Below are 27,995 nucleotides of genomic sequence, written 5' to 3'. Positions count from 1 at the left end.
GGTCAGCAAGGTAAACGGCATTTCCCCAGCCACATTCTTTAGAGCAGCTACTGTATTACCTAAAGTTCTCTCTATAGATCAGGCTAAAACAATGGTTTTATTATGATTATCACTTTATCAAGTGACTTAGTTAATAATTTGACCTTTCAGTCTTATTATTCAAAAATTAAATCGACTGTTATACACTGTTTATCCCTTTCCTAGAAATCCCACAGTGGACCTCAACTCACCCTCAGACATGAAGCAGGCTATCCCGTTTGAGGATCTGGATCACAACAGTGTTCCCGTTGAAGAGAAGGAGAATAAAATACCAGATAGAGGAAGCTGGAAAGGAAAATTTGACTTCCTGCTGTCCTGCGTTGGATATGCTATTGGTCTTGGAAATGTATGGAGGTTCCCATATCTGTGTGGAAAGAATGGTGGAGGTAAGAGAAGACAGATGAATTTGTTAGGCTGCTTCTTATATATATATATAGATATGTTTTTTTTCCTCAATTTCTGTTTAACGAAGATAATATTTTTGTCAACACATTTCTAAACATAATAGTTTTAATAACTAATTTCTAATAATTAATTTCTTTTATCTTTGCCATGATGACAGTGCATAATATTTTACTAGATATTTTTCAAGACACTAGTATTCAGCTTAAAGGGCGATTTAAAGGTTAAACTAGGTTAATTAGGCAAGTCAGGGTAATTATGCAAGTCATATATATATATATATATATATATATATATATATATATATATATATATATATATATATATATATATATATATAAATAAATAAATAAAATGGTGACACTGACAAACAGGGGTGCGGATCCAAATGCAGGGTTTTATTGAACCGGGATGGTCAGGCAAGCAACAGTCAACACACGAGCAAACAGATGTATACAGGCAATTCAGAATCGTAGTCAATACGCAGGCAGATGGTTAGAGGCAGGCAGCAGACAGGAATAAACAAATAAAGGATGTGAGGGTCAAGAAACACGGCAAAGCAAGACCAAGGAAAATGCGTTGTAATGTCACATAAACAGATAACAAGACAGTGTGTCTGTGCTGTTTAAATTGTCTAAGTAATCAGTCTATGAGCAACTTCAGCTGTGTGAGTGTAATCAGTCATGATCAGGAACCAGTTGTGTGTGTGTGTGTGTGGTGCATGACTGAATATGTAGTCTGTTAAATGGCAGATCTGCACAGGTTGGATCGCTGGTAACCGTGACAGAGACCCCCCCTTCCTCTAGGAGCATACAAGGAGGGAGGTGGAGCAGATTGGAACAGGGGGAGGGATGGAGGGCCAGGACCATTTAGTGGAAGTGTACCTGGAGCATGGAGCTGCAGGGGGCCTGGAGCATGGAACTGCGGAGTGTGTGGAGCGTGGCGCTGCGGAGGGCCTGGAGTGTGGAGCAGCAGTAGATCTGGAGGCTCAGGTTTATCAGGCACTGGCAGTTCATCAAACCCCAGTGGGTCAGGTGACTTAGGTTCAGAAGGCACTGGCAGTTCATCAAACCCCAGTGGGTCAGGAGGCTTTGGTTCAGGATGCACTGTCAGTTCATCCAACCCCAGTGGATCATAAGGCTTAGGTTCAGGAGGCACTGACAGTTCATTCAACCCTAGTGGGTCAGGAGGCTTTGGTTAAGTTGGCGCCCCTGGCCATTTGGGGAATTCAGGCGCCCTTGGCCAGTCTGAGAATTCAAGAGGATCTGGCACCCCTGGCCATTCAGGGAATTCAAGGGGATCTGGGGCCCTTGGACAATCGGGGAATTCAGGAGGACCTGGTGGTGTCAATGGCTCAGGTGGCCGTGGCGTCGACTCTGGCATCTCTGGTGGCGGTGGCGTCAACTCTGACGGCTCTGGTGGCAGCAAAGGCTCTGGCAGCGACAAAGGATCTGGCAGTGATTAAGCGCTGGTGGCCATTTTGTTCACTGGCTGATGTGCAGGAGACAGGAGTGATGGTGATCCCAGCATTAATGTTGCGGTGGGGTGTATAGCAAGCCCTGTTGTCAGCTGGACTCACTGTACACTGCCCCCTCCAAAAAACATTTAGGGGTCTCCTCCACTTCACCAAGAGTGAGGGGAGACCCACTGATATGCAGAGCCATATCCAGCGCTTCTTGACTCTTCAAGAAGCGCTGGATATGGCTCTGCATATCAGTGGGTCTCCCCTCACTCTTGGTGAAGTGGAGGAGACCCTCGAGGACCAAAATTTGAGAGTGGGAATATTAATGGTTCATTTAGTCCATTATAAAAGAAATGAATAAGAAAAATTTCTGGAATATCTGAATCGTTGACAATGTTCAAAAATGTATTAATATGGTCCTCGAGGGTGTTAACTCCTTGGGTGAGCTGACTGACCTGCTCTGCTGGATCCATGTTGTGGCTAAGTCTACTGTAACGGTGACAGTGACGCTGACAACAAGGGTGCTGATCCAAATGCAGGGTTTTATTGAACAGGGATGGTCAGGCAAGCAACAGAAAACACGAAGCAAATAGATGTATACAGGCAATCCAGAATTGTAGTCAACAGGCAGGCAGATGGTCAGAGGCAGACAGGAATAAACAAATAAACGAGGAAAGGGTAAAAAAACACGGCAAAGCAAGACCAAGGAATGTCACATAAACAGATTACAAGACTCAGCAAAAGTGTGTGTGTCTGTGTTGTTTAAATATTCCAAATAATCAGTCTATGCGCAGCTTCAGCTGTGTGAGTGTAATCAGTCATGATCAGGAATCGGTTGTGTGTGTGTGGTGCATGACTGAATATGAAGTCCATTAAATGGCGGATTTGTAGTTCTCCATCGATCCGTGTTTATACCAGCGATCTGCACAGGTTGGATCGCTGGTGATCGTGACAAAATATATATATATATATATATATATATATATATATATATATATATATATATATATATATATATATATCTCAGAATCAGAAAGAGCTTTATTGCCAGGTATGTTCACACATACGAGGAATTTGTTTTCGTGACAGAGCTTCTACAGTGCAACAGGATTACAGAGACAGGACAAAAAACAGATAATAAATATATATATATATAAAAAAAATAGAAGTAGTGAGTGCAAATATACAGATTGACAAGTGTATGTACATGTTTATTACTATATAAGTTATATGTGCAGCTGTTATGTGCAAATTGGCATGTAAAGTGTGTTGTTAAATAAGTGTATATGTGTATAAAAGTGTATAGCAAGTAGTGATGTTGGTTTCGCAATTATTATCATCAAGTGTTCATGAGATGGATTGCCTGAGGGAAGAAACTGTTTCTGTGTCGGGCTGTTCTGGTGCGCAGTGCTCTGTAGCGTCGACCAGAAGGTAAAAGTTCAAAGAGGCAGTGTGCTGGGTGTGAGGGGTCCAGAGTGATTTTGGGAGCCCTTCTGCTCGCTCTGGATAAGTACAGTTCTTGGGGAGTAGGAAGGGTTGTACCAGTGATTCGCTCAGCAGTCCAAACTATTCGACATAGTCTTTGGAGGTCATATTTAGTAGCTGAGCTAAACCAGACAGTTATTGATGTGCAGATGACTGATTTAATGATGGAGGTGTAGAACTGTTTTAGCAGCTCCTTTGGGAGGTTAAACTTCCTCAGCTGACGAAGAAAGTACAGCCTCTGTTGAGCTTTTATGACAATGGAGTCAATGTGAGTGTTCCACCTCAGGTCCTGAGAGATGGTGGTGCCCAGGAACCTGAATGACTCCACTGCTGCCACAATGCTGTCCATGATGCTCAGTGGGGGGAGAGCAGGGGGGTTTCTCCTGAAGTCCACTATCATCTCCACTGTTTTGAGCGTGTTGAGCTCCAGGTTGTTGTGACTGCACCAGACAGCCAACTCCTTAACCTCCTGTCTGTAAGCAGACTCGTCACCGTCCTGAATGAGGCCGATAAGTGTGGTGTCGTCTGCAAACTTCAAGAGCTTTACAGAGGAGTCTTTTGAAGTGCAGTCATTCGTGTAAAGGGAGAAGAGCAGTGGGGAGAGGACACACCCCTGGGGGGCGCCAGTGCTGATTGTGCGATACTAGATGAGAATTTTCCCAGCTTCACCAGCTGCTGCCTGTCCGTTAGGAAGCTGTTGATCCACTGACAGACAGAGGTGGGCACAGAGAGCTAATCTTAATTTAAGAGAGTTAATTTGGGCAGGAGAAGTTTTAGGATGATAGTGTTAAACGCCGAGCTGAAGTCAACAAACAAGATCCTCACATAGGTCCCTGGTCTGTCTAGGTGTTGCAGAGCATAATGCAGTCCCATATTTACTGCATCATCCACAGACATGTTTGCTCTGTAGGCAAACTGAAGAGAGTCCAGTGAGGGTTCAGTGATGTCCTTCAGGTGGGCCAGCACCAGTTTTTCAAAAGACTTCATGACCACAAATGTTAGTGCCACCGGTCTGTAGTCATTTAGTCCTGTAAGTTTGGGTTTCTTTGGGATGGGGATGAAGGTGGAGCGTTTGAGGTAGGAGGGCACTTCACACAGCTCTAGTGATCTGTTGAAGATCAGGGTGAAGATGGGGGCCAGTTGGTCAGCACAGGATTTTAAACAGGCTGGTGTTATAAAATCTGGGCCTGGTGCTTTTTTCATCTTCTGTTTCCGAAAGACCTGGTGAACCACATCTTCACTAAACTGAAGTGCAGGTATGGGGGAGGCGGGGGGTGGTGGAGGTGTTAATGGTGGCGTGAAGAGCAGTTCAGAGTGGGTGTGGGGGGTTTTCTCAAACCGGCAGTAAAACTCATTCAGGTCGTTTGGAAGTCGTTCATTGTCTACAGTGCTGGGGGATGGTGTCTTGTAGTTTGTGATGTTTTTCAGACTTTTCCACACAGATGCTGAGTCGCTGGAAGAGAACTGACTCCTTAGTTTCTCAGAATAATTCCTCTTTGCGATTCTGATCTCCTTTTCCAGTGTGTATTTGGCCTGCTTATACAAGGCCCTATTCCCATTCCTGTAAGAAACCTCCTTGGCCTAACGTAGCTGTCTGAGTTTTACAGTGAACCATGGTTTGTCATTGTTTTATGTGAGTTGAGTCCTGGTAGGAATGCACATGTCTTCACAGAAACTGATATAGGATGTTACAGTCTCTGTGAGCTCATTCAGATCGTTTGCAGCAGCTTCAAAAACACTCCAGTCAGTGAGGTCGAAACAGGCTTGTAGATCCCGCTCTGTTTCGTTAGTCCATCTTTTCACAGATCTTAATACAGGTTTGGCTGTTTTCAGTTTCTGCCTGTAGAATGGAATGAGATGAATCAAACAATGGTCAGAGTGTCCCAAAGCTGCACGTTGGACGGAGCGGTATGCATCCTTAATTGTAGTATAGCAGTGATCCAGTATATTGCTGTCTCTTGTGGGACATGTAACATGCTGTCTATATTTTGGCAGTTCACGGGACAGTTTTGCTTTGTTAAAATCCCCAAGAATGATTAAAACAGAGTCCGGGTGTTGTTGCTCTATCATCGTGATCTGATCAGCTAGTTTCTGTATCGCCAGGCTCGCGTGCGCGAGCAGAGGAATGTATACACTGACGAGGATGAACGAGCAGAACTCCTTATATATATATATAAATGTATATGTATTTCATTTGGCTTAGTGCCTTATTTATCAGGGGATACCACAACAGAATTAACCACCGCTATTCCAGCATATGTTTTATGCAGCAGATGCCCTTCCAGCCGCAACCCAGTACTGGGACACACCCATACACTCTCGCATTCGCACACGCACTCATACACTATGGTCAATTTAGTTCATCCAATTCACCTATACCACATGTCTGTGGCAGAAACCACAGCACTCAGAGGAAACCCTTGCAGACACTGGGAGACCATGCAAACTCTACACAGAAATGCCAACAAAAAGCCCTGCCGGATTCGAACCAGCGACCTTCTTTGACAGTGCTAACCACTGAGCCACCATGTCACCTTTTATTTATTAAGAACTGTTACCTATGCTGGGATCAAACATTTTTAACCCAAAAGTGGCCGGTGTGTCAGATGAATAAGAGCTGAAGTCAGATATGGGATCAAAGAAAGTTTGCTGAAGATTTGCAGTTTCATCTAGCAGAAACCAGCTTTGATACAACGATTTTGTAGGCCACTCTGCTTACAATCTCAAATTATCAACACTAAAATATCAACATAAAATAATATAGTATCTAGAAACCCTTGTGGTCTAATTCTAATGAACATTATAGGCATTACATTTCTAAACAGAAGTAGCCTCAGAGATTATGTCAGAAGAGCTCACTTCACAAATGCACGAAACTCAGGAGTTATCAAAAGAACACGTATTTATTAGCAAAAACATTCACTACAGGCACTGGACCATCAACTTTAGGAACGGCAAGGAGATGATCCCTTTTATTGTAATGAAAAATTAAATGTAACTACAACATCCTTTTTGAGTACGTAACCATTCATTATTTGCCATTCATTCATTAACCATTCGCATTTAATTTTCCTGCCATTAATTCCTTAAGGCCACAATAATAATTAATATTGACTAGTATTTAAGGCTTATATAAATTGTAATCCTTTTGGAGCTAGAAGAACTCTGTCCAAAGTCAAAAGTAAACACAGAAACATTTTCTTAAAATGTAATATTTGGTCATTGGGGCTATGTATTAAGCACTCCAAAATATTCTTTTTGTCATTCAATTCAATTCAATTCAATTCACCTTTATTTGTATAGCGCTTATACAATGTAGATTGTGTCAAAGCAGCTTCACATAAAAGGTCATAGTAAATAGGAACAGTGTAGTTCAGTTTGTAGTGTTTAAGTTCAGTTCAGTTTAGCTCAGTTCAGTGTGGTTTAATAATCACTACTGAGAGTCCAAATATTGAAGAGCAAATCCAACGATGCGCAGCTCTACAGATCCTGAACCATGCAAGCCAGTGGCGACAGCGGAGAGGGAAAAAAAACTTCACTAAAGGCGGAAGTGAAGAAAAAAAACCTTGAGAGAAACCAGGCTCAGTAGGGCACGACCATTTTAATTTCTCCGCTGGCCAAACGTCTTGTGCAGAGCTGCAGTCATGTGGCTAATAGAAAGGAGGCTGAGGCCTGTCTAACTGCTGTGGGCCACCAAATAACTCTGAGCTGCTCTGTCCCTTAATAAAGGTATAATTAATGGTTGAATTATTTATTGACCTTAAACCGCAAAATCTGTCACAGTTGTAAGTGATTGTTGACAGGTAGCTTTAGGTTCTTTTTATTCTTTGTGTTTTGCATGCAGATGAAGTTCCTTCTGCCTCAACTAACAAACAGAGTAAGAATATGTCTGCAGTTTTCCATATTTTAATTTCACTATTGTTTCACAAAACAATCTTTTATTTATTTCTTTTAATTCTAAAGTAGCTATATAAGGTCCATCTTCAAAGACAAATAATTTCAAATGAGCATCGCCTTAAAGTGAGAAATATTTAGGAAAAAATATGTTACATGTAGAAATGTGTGTGTATAAAGCGTTCATTTTATTTCAAAATATAAAGAAATTAACTTCAGACCAAACTATATTATTAAACGTATTTTTGACAAATCATGTCTCTTAGCACTCAGAAAATTGTGAGGGGTGCAGAGAGAGAGGAAGAGAAAAAAAATTTGCGAGATTCGAGCTCGCTCCACTGTGAGCACCATTGTTCTTTATTGGTACACTGACCACTACTCTATTGCCACGCTCTGAAACATCTGTGTAATGATACACAGTGGTTTATAGCCAGGTAACTACAAAAGTGTATAAAACAGTTCAGTTCCAGGCCTACTGTACAGATGGTTCTACACACTATTGCCACATTGTACAGTGAAATGCCCTAACTAAAAAACAAAGAGCCGCACTGAATGTTTTCTATGGTAAGGACAGACCCGCGGTTTGTCTCGCCTTCGGAGCAAGTTATCTTCCGAGAGTAAGTTGCTATGGCTACTTAACGGCTACTTAACATACTACTAAAGTTACCTCCGTTTTTGGAACCAAAAGCTGAGGTTATCCACTTACTCTTAAACTTACCCGGGTATGTCACATAACCTGCTTTCTGGAATACCCCCCAGACATGTAACAGATTAGCTGTTTCCTCAGCTGTCTTTTACACAGTTTTTTTTTTTTACTGAAATCTCTCCTCCATTGACTTCCATTAATCATTTACCAGAATCTACTAGCCAGAGCACACACAGGCTGCTTCCACCCTGCACGCTAGGGTCCATGTGCTAGGGTCCATGTGCGCGCGCTGGCCCAGCTGCACCAGGGTGGTTCCGACCCAGGCTTGTTACAAGCCACACACCGCACCCGACTGAGCTACACGGACCTCAAGTCCGCTGCGTCCGCTCAAGTCCGCTGCGTATGCCCTGGGAAGGACGATGGCCACATTAGTGGCCCAGAAGCACCACCTCAGGCTAAAACCTGGCAAAGATATGCGTGGAGTCAACAAAGTTCGCTTTCTTGACTCCCCCATATCCCAGGCTGGCCTGTTCGGCAACACGTCGGTGGATTTACCCAGGAATTCACGGCTGTGCAGTCAGATATGATGGGAGCTATCTATCAGCAGGGATGTAAGACCGCCTGCCCCCCCACCCCATGACCCATCCACATCCACGGCTTGTCGCTGAGAGCGCCCGTCTATGGGAGCTGCCCCGCCCCGCCTGCACCTCCGGCCAAGCAGCAGCGTCGAGCACCTCACAGATAACCAGCGCTCCTCGCCCCAGGGCGCCGCTAAGTCCAGTAAAACGGACCACGAAGTGCTCCTGAGACGGGCCATCTGGAGAAGAGCGAACTTGCTCTCTCCCCGGTGGGGGGGCGGGCTCTTCAGAGAGAGCACTTTTCCACTTCCCCGGATGTGACAGCCTGAACTCTGCCAGTCTGGGACACCATGCCCTCCGGTTCGCAGGTTCCGTGCATTTAGGCAGTGGCTAACAGGTACTGGGAGGACGGTCTCCTTTCTCCCACTTCTCGAGACCTCCCTCTGGAATTTGGGTGCGAGGTGAGAGTGAATCTCTTGCCTCCAGCTCTTCCGTGGGACCGCAGTGCTTCCCAGATCAGCACACCCACTCCGTGATGCCCTACTGCTCATACATCAGGGATTGTAGCGATGAGTCCATTAGCGAGAGCGCTGCCTGCCTGGCTAGCGCGGGCCAGCCTTCGCGGTGGATTATATGCACAATCAGACTCGGCTATGCGATTCAGTTCGCAAGACGGCCTCCCAAGTTCACAGTTGTGTATTACACCAGGGTCAGGCCCCTGTCCGCACCTGTCTTGCGAGAGAAGGTTGCTGTCCTCCAGGCAAAGTATGCAATTGAGCTGATTCCTCTAGCCAAGATGGAGAGTGGGTTTTACAGCCCGTACTTCATTCTGCCCAAAAAGATCGGTGGGTCAGGGCCAATCCTAGATCTGCGCATTTTGAACCGCTGTCTGCACTAGCTGCCGTTCAGAATGCTCACGCAGAAACGCATCCTCCAGTGCGTACATACTTAGGATTGATTTGTAGCGATAGACCTGAAGGACGCGTACTTCCATGTCTCCATTCTTCCACACCACCGTCAGTTTCTGCGGTTGCCATTTGAAGGTCGAGCTTGGCAGTACAAAGTCCTCCCCTTCGGGCTCTTTCTGTCTCCACGGGTCTTCACCAAGCTCATAGAGGATGCCTTAGCGCCCCTTTGCCTCGCGGGCATCCGCATACTCAATTGTCTTGACGACTGGCTGATTTTAGCCCACTCTCGGGAGCAATTGATTATGCACAAGAGACAAGGTGCTCCGGCATCTCCACCTGTTGGGGCTTCAGGTCAACTGGGAAAATAGCTAACTCGCCCCAGTGCAAAGGATCTCTTTTCGGAGGCTAGAGATGGACTCGGTCACCATCACAGCGCGCTTCTCCGGAGAGCGCGCTCAGCTAATGCTGAACTGTCTGAAAATAGTGGTCCCACTGAAATCTTTTCAGAGACTCCTGGGGCATATGGCATTCGCAGTCACACCGCTCGGATTACTCCATATGAGACCACTTCAGCACTGGTTTTACGATCTGAGTCCCCAGACACACATGGCACACGGGCACACACCAAGTCACTGTTACTGCCCTGTGTCGCCGCCCCCTTAGCTCTTAGAATGACCCCTCATTCCTACAGGCTGGAGTGCCTCTAGGACAGGCGTCCAGTCATGTTGTCATTTCGACAGATGCTTCTAACATGGGCTAAGGGGCCGTGTGTTGCGGGCATGTGGAAAGGAATCTAGTTGCATTGGCATACCAATCGCCTAGAGCTGTTGGCAGTGGAGGCTGGAGTGACAGCACGTGCTGGTCAGGACGGACAGCACAGTGATGGCGACGTATATCAACCACATGGGGGGTATCTGCTCTCGTGGCATGTCTCAGCCTGCCCACAGTCTGCTCCTCTGGAGTCATACGCGGCTAAAATTGCTGCGAGCCATTCACATTCCAGGCGAGCTCAACTGTGCAGTCGACGTGCTCTCATGGCAGCCTTTACGTACAGGAGAATAGAGACTACACCCCGAGTCAGTTCAGCTGATATGGGCGCGATTCGGGGGAGCCCAGATTGATCTGTTTGCTTCCCCTGAAAACACTCATTGTCAGTTGTTTTTTTTTCCCTGACCAAGGGCTCTCTCAGCACAGATGCACTGGCCCACAGTTGGCCTCGGGGCATGTGCAAATATGCATTTCCCCCTGTGAGCCTGCTTGCGCAGTTACTGTGCAAGGTCAGGGAGGACGAGGAGCAGGTCATGCTGGTTGCGCCTCTCTGGCCCAACCGGACCTGGATGTCAGAACTCTCCCTCCTCGTGACGGCCCTGCCCTTTGAGAGAGGACCTACTCTCTCATGGACAAGGCACCATCTGGCACCCTTGCCCAGATCTTTGGATCCTCCACATGTGGTCCTTAGACGTGAGCCTACTGACTGCGGTGGTTAATACCATCACTCAGGCTAGAGCCCCCTCGATGAGGCGCGCATACGCCCTGAAGTGGAGTCTATTAACTAAATGGTGTGTCTCTCGCAGAGAAGACCCCCGTACTTGCCGGATCAGCATTGTGCTTTCTTTCCTTCAAAGAAGCTGGAAAGCAGGCTGTCGACCTCCACACTCAAGGTTTTACGTGACTGCCATCTCTGCTCTCCATGACGCGGTGGCTGCTCTTTTGCCACCATATCTCCCCACTTGGGTAGCAGGTAGCCTCCGCAGCGTCCGCCCTATCGGGACTGCGCGCTTTCCCAATGTACTGTTGTATTTAAATTCCTAGAAATTATCTAGACGCTTTGCGGCTCTCGAAAAATATATCTAAATCCCTAAATCTTCTTTTGAAGTGGGATAAGTAAGCACCAGGGAACACGTCGGAAGACCGTGATTTGAATGCAGATGGTTAACATGATTTTAACAAGTAAACTAAAAAGGGACTTAAAATATTTACTTGATAAATATCTTGTAACAATTTGCATGAGTAAAAGAAGTACATTTTACTAATCTTATATCAAGTACAGCTAACTTGTCAGTTTCATGTAAAATTTACTTAATATTTAATTTAACACTCCTAAATAATTTAAGTTAAATTAATCAATTATCTTTAATTTAGAGTTTTAATCTTTTTATCAAATTTCATCCAAATATTTACACTCAAAAAAAATTTGATTCTTGCTGCTTAAATTAGGACACACATTTCCATTCATTTGAAATGTGGTCTTTTATGGTATTTTCAAATATTAATTTAGCCAATACATTTGTTTCCCTACTACTGGCTATTACTTAAAAAAATAAATAAATAAAACAATCAAGTATGAATGAAAATGTTCCAAAACACAAGAGAAACCATGAAAATGCCAAGGCTTTAAGAAATTATGTTATGATTTGTAGTGTTTTTAACTATTTATGTAGTAGAAACTATAAGAGCCAGTTATGCATAATTCATTTGTGATAATAATTTAGTTAAAAAGGTTAATTTAGTTAAAAATTTTCACACGATGAAAATTGATATTTAAATAAAATAAGAATTCATTGTGATTGTATTATCTAAAATGCATAATTTAAAAATTAATACTATTTAAAACCTTTACTTTGGTATTTTGTCTTCTGACAGTAATACACCATGAGGTCATTAGTTCAAACATTCAAGTCAGATTGCAGTTATAGATGTTGGAAGCATCACAGTTTTTTGACCGAGCTATATTGATTCTATTGTAACTTTGTATTTTTTGTTTGCATTTCTTCAGTAAACCTTTTTAAAAAGAAGATTCGGTCTTACTTGCGTTTTTTTAAATACTGGTTGTTGGAATAGAAGCTGCAAAAGGTGGTACAAAAGGATTTGCACGAAAGGTGTGCCACTACAGAAACCATTATTTTTTACTTCTGTGAATGGTTTCTGATTTTCTTAACAGGGCTGGCAAAATAATATCCATCTAATGCATGTACTTTAGATTTCCACATAAACTACACAGTTTATGTCTGAAATTTAAATGTGACTTTCTTTGTGTTTTAGGAGCTTTTCTGATCCCATACTTCACTACTCTGGTGTTTGCTGGGATCCCACTATTTCTGTTGGAGACGGCATTAGGACAGTACACATCTGTGGGAGGACTGGGAGTATGGAAATTAATACCCATGATGAAAGGTAAGAAACATGCAAATACACAAGTTATTTTGGAGATCTATTACTATTGCTTTACTGTAAGTTTTACATCTCCATCAAAAGCAAACTGTACATAACAATAAACCAATAGCTTTAGTTTAATGTTGTACAACCTCCTTGTTCAACCAATGGCAGATGTCCAATGTAATTTTTTTGTGGCAGTTTTTTGGCAGTTCTGACTGGTGAATGGTGAATAGTAGTTCTATTTTGCTTTAATCAGAGAAAGAATTAGAATGAGCTTTATTTGCCCACAAATTTGTACACAAACACTTTTACATGTTTACATGTTTGATGGCAAACCTATGCCAAAAAGAACCGAGTGCACAGGTAATGCTTACGTGTGAGGTGAAGTGAACCATGAGGAAAAAACAGACCTACATGCTAGGAAACTAGTGCCCGCATGTGCACAGGTATGGCAAGCCAAAGAGGTCATAATTACGCTATTGATTAACCGCATTTATTGGTGCTAATACTGTTTTAAACACCAGTAAATGTTGTGGCTTTTCCTTTTTGTTGTCATTAATACCCGCACTGCGGGCTACACAAAGAACAACTTTATTCTCTCTGACACCAGTGCACACACAAACAGGCCAAGGCTCATCTTCAACTACCCACACACCGGGACCGTACCATTACATTAACCGTGTTGAGGTAAACCTGGGCTGACCATTCACTGCTTATACTACAGTAAAAACACTGTGCTTTTAGTAAACACAGCAAATAATGCACGTAAACCTTTAAAAAAAATGACGTACTTAACAGCGTTTTAGTGTTAGTTAAATGCGCAGGACACCGCCTTAAGGACACCGTTTAAAACTCTGTTTTGATCCCACTAAAACGTGTTGTAAACAGCATTTTCTTGTAGTACAATGAGCCACGTCTGCTAATTTTTACAGCCAGTAAGCTACTTTCACCCAATCAATGATGAGCAAAACAAGACCAGACTAATTCACACTGGATCGTTTAAGCGGAAGAAGTGACTCTGAACCGATAGTAAATATGTATGTGCAAAGTAACTTTTACCATCGATGGATTCCTTGTCTTTATACTTGTAAATATTTATTTTAGATAGATGGCATCAGTATTTTGGACGGGCCTTGACAAAAGTGAGCAACCTAACGGACTGAATACTGTAACTCTATTCTAGGCCTGTGAATCTGGGAAGGGCAACTTCAGTCCTAGAGGGCTACTGTCCTGCAGAATTTAGCTCCAGCCCTAATCAAACACACTTGCCTGTAGCTTTCTAATGATTTTGAATGGATTAATTAGCTTGTTTAGGTTGGTTTAATTAGATTTGGAGCAAAACTCCACAGGACACTGGCCCTCCAAGACCGACGTTGCCATCCCTGATCTAAGTTATAATTCTATAATAATGATGTATTTATTTGCAAAATAACCAGTGGCTGAATTTAATTTAAGAATATTAAATTAAGAATTTTCCAAAACTGGAAATTGATTAAATCTTAGGTCAAATGAAAATTCAATTCAATAGTCAATGAAGAAAATGTATTTTATAATTAACACACTTTTTTATTAAATTGAACATATTTTATATTTTATTTTATTTCTAGAAAATGAAAATGCTAATTTAGTCGGCGAGTTGAATAATGAACCCTTTTTTAGTCTTATAAATCTTATAAATTAGTTATATTCTACTTCTAAACTATATTTTATTTAAAGATTAAAAAATCACTTGATTAATCAATCATTTGGTAAATTTAAATAAATATTACCATCCAATTATTTAATTTATAACAATAGTTTGAATCACACAAAACAGTTACAAAATTGGAGAATAGTAGGCCTATATCTTGCCTTACAGCCTTCTGAAATGTTTGTGTCTAGGAACTACAAAATGCAATCATTTTGTATTAATATACTTCTTATTGATATTCTATTTAAACTTTATTATTATTATTAGTATTATTATTATGATTATTATTAGCCTATTCTAGCATAAAAACTCATTTTGGCGTTTCCCAAATCCATCGTTCCTACAAACATTTGCAAATTACGTTGCAAACTTGTACGCTTGCAACTACACCTCGAGAGCTGAAGTTAGAGGCATAGTTTCTGCTGTGTTCTATTCATCCATATTTATCCATCCTAAGCCCTATTCATTTAGAATGTTCCAACATATAAACTTAGAGTGAAAAACAAACATTAAAGTCATTTCTCTTAGGTGTAATTTGCTTTCAAAGTATTTTTTACAGTTCAGTTTAAGCGTTAAGCAAAAGTTTTTGTCATGATTACCAGCGATCTCTAACCACCAGAGGTCGCTGGTAAGAACTCACTTTCACATGGACTACATCTTAGGAACTACAAATTCAGTCATGCCACACACACACACACACCTGCTCCAAGTCTCCACTGATTGGACTCCCACAGCTGATGCTGCTTTTGGACTAATCACACACACTACTTTAGCAGCACACACACACTCACTTCCTTGCCGAGTCTTGTTTACCTGTAAAGTGACAATTCAACGCGTTTTCTTTAGTCTTGTTTCTCTGTGTTTTGACCTTTGCCAAGTTTGTCTGTTTGTCCATGTTCACTGCCTGCCTTCCGACCTCTCGCCTGTTATAGTGACTATGATTCTGGATTTGCCTTTATTCATCTGTTTGCACCTGTGTTGACCCTTGCTTGCCTGACTACCGAATAAACCTGCACTTGGATCCTATCGTTGTCTCTGTCATCCATGTGTAACAGAAGACTCGTCTAAACATGGATTCAGCAGGACGTCTAGTCAGATTAAGGCAAGGTACAAATTCCCTCGAGGACCATAATAATTATTTTCTGGACATAGCCAATGACACCACCCTCCTGTACTGTATACTCATTGATTTCTTTTATCGTGGACTAAATGAACCACTAAAATCCACCCTCATCCGTTATGGTTCTCGGGGATCTTTCCAACAAGCCCTGGATGTGGCTTTACAAGCCACTGGTTCCCCCTTCACCATGGGCGAGGTGGAAGAGACCCCTAAATGTTTTTGGGGGGGCAATAGACAGCAAGACCCGCTGGCGACGGGGCTTGCTGCCCAACACATTAGCACCAATATGCTTGCATTACCCATACTCCTGTCTCCAGCTCACAAGATGGCCGCCTCCAGTCCTCCAGTTCACAAGATGGCCGCTTCTAGTTCTCCAGCTCACAATATGGTAAGCGCCAGTCTGTCACTTGCTCAGAAGATGGTCTTTGTTCGTGCCATAGTTCCAGTTCCAGTTCTTGAAACACCATGACCTGAGCCACCAGAATGGCCACCGCCACCTGAGTTGCCAGAGCTGCCATCTCCACCTCCAGACCTGCCAGATCCTCCAGAGCTGCCAGATCCTCAGTCATTGCTAGAGTTGCCAAATCCTCCAGAGCAGCCAGATCCTTAGTCACTTCCAGACCTGCCAGATTCTCAGTCACCTCCAGAGCTGCTAGATCCTCAGTCACCGCCAGAGCTGCCAGAGCCATTGCTGCCAGAGCCACTGCTGCCGCCAAATCCACTGCCGCCAGTACTGCCAGAGTTGCTGCCAGAGCCACTGCCGCCAGTACTGCCAGAGCCACTGCCGCCAGTACTGCCAGAGCCACTGCCGCCAGAACTGCCACAGCCACTGCCGTCACTGCTGCCAGAGCCGCTGCCGCCGCCGGCACCACCTGAGCTTCCTGAATGGCCGCCGCATGAGCTTCCTGAATGGCCGCTACCGCCGCATGAGCTTCCTGAATGGCCGCCACCACCGCCTGAGCTTTATGAATGGCCGCCGCCTGAGCTTTATGAATGGCCGCCGCCTGAGCTTCCTGAATGGCCGCCGCCTGAGCTTCCTGAATGGCCGCGGCCACTTCCTGAATGGCCACCGCCGCCACTTCCTGAATGGCCACCGCCGCCGCCTGAGCTTCCTGAATGGCCACCGCCTGAGCTTCATGAATGGCCGCCGCCTGAGCTTCCTGAATGGCCGCCACCGCCGCATCAGCTTCCCGAATGGTGGGCGCCAGATCCCCTTGAGTCCCACGAATGGCCAGAGCAGTCACCTGAGTTCCACAAAAGGCCTGAGCCACCTCCTGAGTGCCATGAAAGGCCCGAACCGCTACCTGAGTCCCACGAAAGGTCAGAGCCGCAGTCTGATTTCCACAAATGGCTGCCAAGGTCGCAGGACTTCAGAGCTGCCAAAGCTGTGTGATCCATCAAGTCCATATGACCCGCCGATGCCTGCTGAACCTAAGCCCCCAGACATACTGCAGCTCCACGCCCCAGGCCCACCGCAGCTCCACACTCCAGGTACACCTCCGCTGCATGGTCCTGGCCCTCCATCCCTCCCCCTGTTCCGCCTCTGCTACACCTCTGGCCTGATCAGTATTAGGAGTGTCTGGAAGCCACTCCTTAGAGGGGGGGCTCTGTCATGATTACCAGCGATCTCTAACCACCAGAGGTCGCTGGTAAGAATTCACTTTCACATGGACTACATCTTATGAACTACAAATTCAGTCATGCCACTCACACACACCTGCTCCAAGTCTCCACTGATTGGACTCCCACAGCTGATGCTGCTTCTGGACTAATCACATACATTACTTTAGCAGCACACACACTCACTTTCTTGCCGTTTCTTGTTTACCTGTAAAGTGACAATTCAACGGGTTTTCCTTGCCTTGTTTCTCCGTGTTTTGACCCTTGCCAAGTTTGTCTGTTTTTCCATGTTCACTGCCTGCCTTCCGACCTCTCGCCTGTTATAGTGACTACGATTCTGGATTTGCCTTTATTCATCTGTTTGCACCTGTGTTGACCCTTGCTTGCCTGACTACCGAATAAACCTGCACTTGGATCCTAACGTTGTCTCTGTCATCCACGTGTTAGCACGCTTAAGGTCTTTCAATGTGAATGTTGAAGTCACCTAGCACCAACAAGGGAGAGTCATAATAAGAAAAAGATGAGAGAAGAACATCCAGTTCATCTAAGAAGTGACCTAATGTACCCGGTGGGCTGTAGATGACAACCACATTTATGTAGAAGGGGTGGATAATGGTGACTGCATGGAATTCAAAGGAGCTGATTTTTGGCAGGGATGGTCTCTGAGTGAATTTCCATTCTGTGGAAATCAGTAGTCCAGTCCCACCCCATCTCCCAGTCTGATGAGGAGTGTGGGAAAGAGAGAAATTGGTAGAAAGAGCTGCACGTGTAGCAGTGTCCTCCGGTCTCAACCAGGTCTCAGTTATAGCCATGAGATTATAGTCAGAATGAGTGGCTATGGAGGTAATAAAATCTGCCTTGTTAACAGCAGATTGACTATTCCAGAGGCCCACGGAGAGAGAGAGTTGTGAAATAGCAGATACATGTATTAAACGAAGGTTGTGAGGATTGCGCCTGCAGCGTACCTCCCATGCTTTGCGAGTGTTAGTAACAACAGGAAAGAGTAAACTCATAATAAAAGTGCAAGGAAAACAATAATGAGTGTAGAGATAAAGTAAAATAATAAAGTAAAAAGTACTCAAGTGCTTTGTCTGTGTCTTTGCTCGGTGGAGTCGCGCAGGTAGAGTCGATGGTCTTTACTCTCGTCGGCCTTCACACGAGGCGGCCTTCACACGAGGCTGCCGCGACCGCTGCCGCGGTGAGACTAGCTGCTTATATACACCCCTGAGCGCTTTGCTGATTGAGCTCAGCTGGACACGCCTCGAGAGTAAAACACCCTTAACTTGTCGGTAACTTGACGGTGGGTAAACTTTCTAGTACCATACACAGATAGCTGAAAACAAGTTTAAATGTCCTACAACCATACACAACCAGCTGAAAACAAGTCTAAGTGTTCTCTAACCATACACAGCAACTGAAAACAAGTCTAAATGTACTTACACAGTGTTGCTCCCCATGCTAAAGTGCTTCTTCTGTATGAACGGAGGTACCGGGAAATCTCTTGGATTTTACACTCAGTCTGTCCATTCGTCTGCGGGTGGTAACCAGAAGAAAGGCTGATGATAGTACCCAGGTGATGGAAGAACGCCTGTCAGACTCTGGAGATGAATTGGGGTCCTCTGTCCGATAAAAAATTCTCTGGAAGCCCATAATTTTGGAAGACATGTTGGAAAAGGGTTTCGGCTGTTTCCAGAGGTGTAGAGAGATCTTTCAGAGGGATTTACAAGACTTTGAAAATCGATCAACTACTACAGGAACGGTGGTATACTGTTGTGATGGAGGCAGATCAGTGGCACATTCAAATCCTAAATAGGTCCAGGGTTGGCGGGGAATGGGTAATGGCTACAGTTTACCTTTAGGCAGGCGGCGTGGTGTTGTAGTGATGGCACAGACCGAGCAACCCTTAATGTACTGGGTGACATCATGGGTCATTTTGGGCCACCAATACTTTTGTTTGAGGAGTGAGAGGGTCCGCATGCTGCCAGGATGTCCAGAGCCGAGGGAGGTATGCCTACTATCCAGGAGCGGTATTCGATACATAGTGGGCACAGAAAGAAGGCCTTAAGGGCCTGAACTCAGAAGGAGCTGGATCCTCCATTGTGGCTGAGCGGATATCCTCATCCAGTTGCCACAAAATGGGAGCAACGAAGACAGAAGGTAGTAGAATATGTTTAGGAGATTCATGGTTAGGATTAGGTGAGTACATCCGAGAGAGAGCATCAGCTTTCACATTCTTATGGCCAGGCTGATAGGTGATATTAAAGTGGAATCGTGCAAAGAACTCGGACCAGCGAGCTTGACGAGCATTGAGGCATTTGGCGAAGATACTGGAGATTTTTATGGTCTGTGACGACAGTGAAAGGACATTGAGCCCCTTCAAGCCAATGTCGCCATTCTTCAAGTGCGAGCTTTGTGGCCAACAGCTTTGCAGTCCCCAATACCATAATTTTGTTTAATTGATGTTAATTTCCTGTAGTAGTACGCAAACGGATGAAGGGCTTTGGGTTCACCAGACCATTGGGAGAGTACGGCACCTACTCTGGCATCAGCTGCATCTACTTCAATGGTGAAAGGTAGTGAAGGGTCTGGATGACGGAGAATGGGTGCCGTGGTGAATATAGTCTTCAGTTTGGCAAAAGTGTGATGCGCTTCAGGGTCCAGGTGAGAATACATCGGAGTAGATCAGGATGTCATCGATATAAACTATTGTGAAATGATGGAGGAAGTCTCCATTTTCCATTCGTCCCCTTCTCGGATACGGATCCAATTATAAGCACTGTGAAGATCGAGCTTGCTGAAGATGCATGCTTCTCTTAGCTCTTCCAGAGCAGCGGGAACCAATGGCGACGGGTAAGCAAAATTTACAGTTGCAGAGTTCAGCACTCGATAATCAATGCAGGGCCTTAATTCTTCGTCTTTCTTTGACATGAAGAAGAATGGATAATGGATTGTGTTTCCTGGAGTGAACAGCAGGGGGAGTAAGATGATCGTGAGAGACACAAACGGTACTCCAAACAAGGATCTCGTCTGTATCATAGTTGATGTGGGGTTGATGTTAAGACATGGTCTGCCCCAGATTGACATCAACGTTGGCATGAGGGTGAATGAGTAAGAAGGGGAGAGAGAAGAATCACTTATTTCGTACGTCAGGATATCTTGCCATCGCCCAATGGTGAGCTCTGAATGGTGGTAATTTGGTTACTGAATCTCATTTCAAACAGAGGGAATACGATGTTTGGAGATGAAGTTGGAAGACACAAAGTTTCCAACTGCTTCAGAATCCACAAGCACATGTATGGAGACACAATTAATTCTGCTTGCATGTGTGGTTTATGAGATACAGAGGGTGTAAGCATAACTTTACTCACCATTAGGCGAGGCAGACGAACTGGGCAGGCTGAGATATGGTGAGAGGATTCTCCACAGTACAAGCAGAGCTAGTTACGAATTCGCCATTGACGTTCGGAGGATTCCAGACGGTATGCATCTGCAATCATTGGCTCTTCGGTTTCCGGCGCTGGTGATGGAACACTGGGAGGTAACACTGGGTTAACAGATGAGGAAGGACAAGCAGATAAATGTTGTGATACGCTGATAGATTTCTTGAAGGTTTCTAAATTGGCATTATCGTCATAAATAACCATTTGTTTTCAAATTTGAGGCTTTAGTCACTTACAATAAGCCGCTAAGAGGGCCACATGATTCCACCCACTACTGGCAGCTAGTGATCCAAACTGCAGCTTTTACTCATGGATGGTGAGGTTTCCTTAGCGAAGATTAATCAGTTCATCATGTACTGAAAGGGAAGTGAGTGGGACTGCAAATACCTCTTTGAAGTGACTTATGAACGTTTGTGAGGTGGCCATCACCGGACTGCTGGCATTCCATAAAACATCTGCCCACTGTTGAGTTTGACCTGAAAGCAGGGATATCATGAAAGCAGCTTTCGAAATTTCGTTAGGAAATTGGTGAGCATTAGCTTCCATATTGCGTACTCTGTCACGCTGGTAGATAAAGGAAGACAAGGATGGTTATCTTTTATCTGTTTTATTCAAAACAAGTCACTTAATTAAAGTGAGGAAGCAGGAGAGTGGTGTCAATGCTGTTAGCGATCTTCTATCAACAGTTTGTAGTGTAAACATCTGATGTTAGCGATCTCACATATAGTTAATACCTGGGAACATCAGCAGATGAGTGTACAGACACACAGTTCATCAGGTTAATGGAAGATCTTCTAGTAAACACCATATGAGAGTAATCACTTCCCTTGATCAGTGTAAAGGATCCGAAGGCACATAAGGAACATCCATGAAAGAAGAGGAGAAGCGAAGGAATGAAGGTGAGGACAACCATCCGATTTCAATACTGGCCAAAGAGTGAATGAATGAGGTGGGTCTTTATAGTATCAGTGATGATGGGGAACAGGTGCAGATGATTAGAAGGCCGGTGATGGTTCGCGGGATTGGAGAGCGGTGATTGGGTGAGCAGGAACGAGCCGAGGGTGTGACATTTACAAGCTTCTTATAAGTAGAAATTAATATTCCTTGATATTTTCAGCACTCTTTCAAAAGATTCTTCTGAGTAGATTGCGTAGATTACATATAATCTAGCTTCCAATATATATATATATATATATATATATATATATATATATATATATATATATATATTGTAATGAATGCTCTGACAGAGAGGGATTCATATGCAGTACGTTTATTAAACAACTGATAAACAACAGAGTTTTGCCAAAAACTGTAATACTCAAGTGCATACGAAGTACAGACGAGGTCGAAGACGGGCAGATAATGTTCGGCATCAGGGTACAGGCTGAGGTTGGGGCTGACAGCAGAGAATCAAAGTCAAATAGCAGGCAAAGGTCTGGGCAGGTGGCAAGACAGGGTCAACAAACAGTCCGGGCTGGCAACGAGAGAACAATCAGAAGGCAAGCAATAATGCTCAGAAATGTATGCAGTGCAAAAGAAGACTTCACAATGAGAGGCAAGGGAGAGCTGCTAATATGTGTGAGTGTGGATGAGGATCAGGTGCAGGGTGATCAGTGCTAGATACGAGGAATTCTGGGTGATGGAGTCTTTAGGAAGCCGGTGATAGTGACCTCTGCTGGTCAGTGAAGGGAATGGCTGGAACCGAGTCGGTGACATATATATATATATATATATATATATATATATATATATATATATATATATATATATATATATATATATATATCATTTTTTTTTTTTTTTAACCATAGTTTTATAAACTAATTTCTAATAACAATGAGCTATAAAAATAGATTTATTTTATCTTTGCCATGATGACAGTAAATAATATTTTACTAGATATTTTTTAAAACACTTCTATACCGGTTAAACTGACATTTAAAGGTTTAATTAGGTTAACTAGGCGGGATAGGATAATTAGGCGAGTTATTGTATAACGATGGTTTGTTCTGTAGACAATCGAAAAAAATATATAGCTTAAAGGGGCTAATAATTTTGACCTTAAAATGCTTTTTAAAAAATTAAAAAAGCCAAAATAAAACAAATAAGACTTTCTACTAAAGAAAAAATATTATCATTTAACAGTAAAATATTACTGTTTAACAGAAAAAAAAAATTCAACACATTCTAAACATAATACTAATAACTAATTCTAATACTTGATTTCTTTTATCTTTGCCATGATGACAGTACATATTTTACTAGATTTTTTTTAAGATACTAGTATTCAGCTTAAAGTGCAATTTAAAGGCTTAACTGGGTTAATTAGGCAAGGGTAATTAGGCAAGTCATTATATTTAAATAAATGGCTATACAACAAAATCATGTTTAAAAAATAAATAAAATTTAGGTCAATATTATTAGCCCCCTTAAGCAATATTTGTTTTCTATAATCTATAGATCAAACCACTGTTATACAATGACTTGCCTCATTACCCTTGCCTAAATAGAAAATGTTATAGCAGTCAATTCTTTTAACAAGAAATAAACAATAGCAGACTATAAGACCTAATAATTGTACTTGATTATGCAGTGACAGGCACAGTCTTCACTCTTGCAGGTGGGCTCATGCAGTTCGCGCTAAATGCCACTGTGTCTTTTAAAAAAAGTTTTGCTTGCTGTTTATGCGCCTCAGGCTCGTTGTGTTTATGCTGTCAGTTTGTGTTCCATTTTGATGCTCTTTGCTTGATGTAGGGCAAAATAGACTAATTTCTAAAACAGGCTACAGCTTGTTAGATAATAATGAAGACATAGTAATAATAATAATAATAATAATAATAATAATAATAATAATAATAATAATAACTTTCATTTAGATTAATACAAATCTGATTAAATTAATTACATTTTTACAATTTCCTTTCATTTAAATGTAAATTACAAAAAAAGGTAGATCTATGCGTTTTGTACATTATGTTTTTATTTAACATGAAGGGATGTTTCACTTAAACTGTATATATATATATATATATATATATATGAAATAGGTTATCCTCTAGAATTACGTCTGCAGGTTGCTAACGTGTTTCAGAAATGCTGCTTGAATTTAATGTTAAGGTTTGAAAAGTGCTTAGATTTTGGATAAAGTGAAACTGATTAAAAATGTAATTATTTAGCTTATATACTAATGTATTTTTCCAAATATTTTGAACGAATCTGAATTAACAATTCAGTGACAAAGATAGAGATTTGGCGCCACCCATTGGACATTTTGGTTTCAGTTTAATGTAGCCTCTAATAAAAAAATAATAATGTTATACTTTAATATTCAGCATTTGTAAAAAAATCTGATCATTAAAATACAAATAAATTTAAGGTTAAATATGACATCTAAGATGTGAATAGGCAAAATTTAAGAGAGACAGCATTTCATTGATAATGATGGGTTTTGGACAAACATAGCATTAAAATATTTTGCGTAGAATACTATACTATATATTGTGCTATGCTATACTATAGAATATTATAATAAATAGTGTCTTATATAATTAGATAAAAAGTATGTGCATGCAAAAATGTAATTTACCACAGCTGTAAAGTGCTGCAGCAGTTTAAAATGCGACTGGAAAGTGCTTCAATTGGATTGTGGAAAATGTGTAAGAGCCGTCTGTTAAAATAAGAGGTTAAGGTATAGGACAGAATCAGCTAATTTTCCCTTGAAACACTGATAACTTAAATAAGTTTGATTATCCAATGACATGTAGGCTAACTGAAATAAATGCATAAATTCAGTTCACTGAAGCACATACAGTATTTATTACACAATAGTCATTTAGTACATTTACATGGACACCAATAATCTGACAAATTAAAAATGAAACACCCGAAATTACATGAAACTCCAGAGGAAACGTGGATAGCGTGGTGACGCAATGCCGTTAATCGAATTATGGGCTATAACATGTAAAACGGAATCATAAAAGGAACATTCAAAAAGCAACTAAACGACTTAATCATATTATTGTCTTACACAGATTGAGGCAAATAGCTACAGCATGGTCTGAAGTGGACAAAAGACCCCATTTAAATGCCAGATTTGAACAGGAATGTGTCTCTTGTTTACCTGTGATCTGATCGATCAAAACGCATTTTATTACCCAGAATAAACAGGACACCAGTCATGTTTACATCGCTGATTCCCTTTGTCTCATCCATGTTCGCCATTCTTGCCATCCCCATAGTAAGCTTAATTAACAAGCCCACTTCCGGCGTGTGATCAAAGGTTGAAAAAGCCACGCACTGCAGTGCAGTGATGACAAAAAAAAAGATTGACTGAATGAAAAAGCCATTCAAATTGCGCTATGACAAGAAATAATATAGATTGCGCCATAAAATATATTAAAATGAAAGTAATGAGCCTGATTTAAAAAGTGTAAGGAATAGAAAGTACATATTTGTTTAAAAAAAGTAAGAAGTAAAATGTAGTCAGAAAAATAAACAGTGGAATAAAGTACTAATACAAGAAAAATCTACTTAAGTACAGTAGCAAAGTATTCCATCTCTTCCCATCTCTGGGGACAAATAATTGCCTGCCTTAAAGCCCTGACTCCTACAACAAAAAAAGTTAGCAGTTTTCTACACAGATCACAATTCTAATGTAGACCAAAAAAAAACAAAAAAAAAACAACAACAACACAAAATATCAATTAGAATCTGAAAATTTTGTTCATGAAAAAAATAAAAATAAAATCAATTCTTAAGGCCAATAACCAGTATGAATATAAACAGCAAACAAACGAATAAACAAAAACAATAGTCTTGACAGCAAACCAAATAATTTTACAGAGAAACAAGAAAAAAAGACCAAATAAAAGAAAACAAAATTACATTCTTTCAATAAGCAATGGATTTAAAACAATTTTACTGAGGTTAAAGTAAATAGCAACTGCTGACCAACCATTGTGTAGTGAATTAAGCTCATGAAATTATCATTATTGATAATTAATAATAACAAGTTATTATTTTGGGGTGGCGCAGTAGGTAGTGCTGTTGCCCAGTTGGCGTTTCTGTGTGGAGTTTGCATGTTCTCCCTGCGTTCCCGTGGGTTTCCTCTGGGTGCTCCGTTTTCCCCCACAGTCCAAAGACATGTGGTACAAGTGAATTAGGTAGGCTAAATTGTTCATAGTGGACGAGTGTGAATGAGTCTGTGGATGTTTCCCAGAGATGAGTTGCGGCTGGAAGGGCATCTGCTGCAAAAAACGTGCTGGATAAGTTGGCGATTCATTCCACTGTGGCGACCCCAGATTTATAAAGGGACTAAGCCGAAAAGAAAATGAATCAATTATTATTTTATTATGACTATTTGGGTTGACTTTATTATTAATGGTAGCCAAACTTAAATTACATTAAATTGAACTGCTTGTCCATTGGAGCCTACAATTTATTTGTCTATTAACTGAAAGATCAATAATTCCTGGTCTGGAAAAATAATTAATCGTACTAGATTAACGGATTAGTACAACTTGTTGCTTTATCTTTGAGTTGAATTAACAAGTGATATGCGTGGACTCAAACGTTTAATAATGGTAACAAAAAGGTATACCTGTTGACAAAGAGGACAGGGCCGGGAAGGCCCCATGAAAAGAGAGAGAGTTGCAATTCAATGTCAATAACCCAAAACATATCATCAAAGAAAACTGAATCACCTTGTTTTACAAAGGACATGATAAACTAGCATATCTGATAACTAAATCCAACTCGCATAGTTCTTTTGTCTGTGGCTTACGTAGTGTGTGCTGGCTTGGAAGTTTTCTGATGAGCCGTTGCTGGTTCTCCTCCATTCTGATTGTTTGATCAGCATTCCAGCGAGGCTATGAGTTGAAATTGTCCAGAATAGAGACTAGGCTTGATGCTGAAAATCTCTGAAGAGTTAGAAGGCCGAAGCCTGGCCTCAGCTTGGGTAAGACCTAAGGTCTTAGGTCACATTTTGGCTGGTGACCGAGTGAAAAGCCAGTACAGGATGAGGAGTGAAGAGGAGTTGGGAGAGAGGGTTCAAGAAGAGTAAGAGGGTGTGAAATTCCTTCCTTAAATAGGATTGCTGATGTCATTAACTCAGGGGCTGAGTTAGCCAATTTGTTCGTGTCTGGAGATTTACATATGCTTGTTGATTAGTACTTAAAGAGTAATGTTAAAGATTTTATAATCTCAACATGCATGACAAGTACGAAAATACAATGCATACAGTTGCTCTGTAAACCATATTAGCTCTATTATGACCAAACACTTCTGTAATGTTGTTTGAGTGTAAGTCGTTTAGGAATACTTTTAAGGGTTTTAATACCAAGAAGATTGGTATACCACCAGTAAATCATCAATAAACTCTATTTAGCATAGACATAGCATTCTACCTAGGTCACAAAGAACATGAACATACACACACATAAAAACATTCCATACATTCGAGAATGTGGAAATAGCTATTTTAAAAAGGTTTAGATCTGTTCACGTGTAAGTATGAACGGCTTTGGGGCTTGCCTATCAAGTTGGTTTCCATGGTAACTCTACGTTGGGTGTAAGTTCTTATCAAGGGGGGAAATTTGGGGTTACAATCTGTTACAATTGTTAGCAGATTAACCCAGCAATGCCTATTTGTGTGAACTGAAGGTTATGGAACCAGCAAATTGACCTTTATATATTTACCCAGCTATTATGTAATTGAATATTGTATATATCATTTCCAGTACACACTGCTGTTTTATTGCATAATTCCAGTACACATGCTACAATCATATTATCCTTGTTGGACTAGCTCTGAGATATGTTGTGCAAATATGTTTAGCTTGTAACAGTCATCCATCCCACATGTTTCCCTCTTGAACTCCTCTTATATCAGGTGTGGGTCTGGCTGCTGTGGTTCTGTCCTTCTGGCTCAACATTTATTACATCATTATCATTGCCTGGGCACTCTACTACTTCTTCAGCTCTTTCAAAGCAGTGAGTGTTGCATCCTTTACATTCTTTAATTTGGTTCCTAGTTTGTATGACAATAAAATTGGAGGAAGAGAGTGGATTAAAAAGAGGGTTGAAAAAAGTTATGTTAACACTAATGGTCTCAATTTAACATTGTGATTGTGAAAACATTTAGTTTACATTTTAGTTACAAATATGTACACGTTAGGTACCAAGATGTACCTTCAATGTGAGACAAGGGGGATTTTGGTAAAAAAAATAAATGTAAATGTTTTTCAAACATGATTTAATTCGTAACAACATAAGACATGTATAAAAAAGTATTGTTGTCGATAAAGTACAGGGAAAGCCACTTGGTGAGTTATCAGCATGAACATAATGTTTGTTTTATGTGACCAGAATGCGCAGCTCCTCTCCTACGAAAATGACCAGTGATTGTGCTCCCTACATGGATCATGCTACAGACACATGCACAAACTCCAGGGGAGGTTTCATTTTATGCAAAAGCTAAAAGATTTTTCACATTTTATTATAATAGGTAACTTTTTAGAATAAATTATTATGAAAGTAAAACAATGACATT

The 27,995-nt window shown here is 41.7% G+C and overlaps 1 protein-coding gene across 1 annotated transcript in view; it reads left to right on the top strand.

Annotated features, from left to right (window-relative positions):
* Window positions 1–217: 217 nt before the first annotated feature.
* The window catches only part of slc6a1l (solute carrier family 6 member 1, like), a 70,066-nt gene continuing 42,288 nt past the window's right edge, over window positions 218–27,995 (top strand). Inside the window, exons 1-3 of the mRNA XM_056455456.1 lie at window positions 218–425; window positions 12,457–12,588; window positions 27,336–27,436. Of these exons, the coding sequence (XP_056311431.1) occupies window positions 239–425; window positions 12,457–12,588; window positions 27,336–27,436 (420 nt within the window). The 5' untranslated portion in view covers window positions 218–238. The remainder of the gene's footprint in view (window positions 426–12,456; window positions 12,589–27,335; window positions 27,437–27,995) is intronic.

Source organism: Danio aesculapii, chromosome 4, assembly GCF_903798145.1.
Source record: "Danio aesculapii chromosome 4, fDanAes4.1, whole genome shotgun sequence".
NCBI lineage: Eukaryota > Metazoa > Chordata > Actinopteri > Cypriniformes > Danionidae > Danio > Danio aesculapii.
This window is presented reverse-complemented; position numbering and strand designations above follow the sequence as displayed.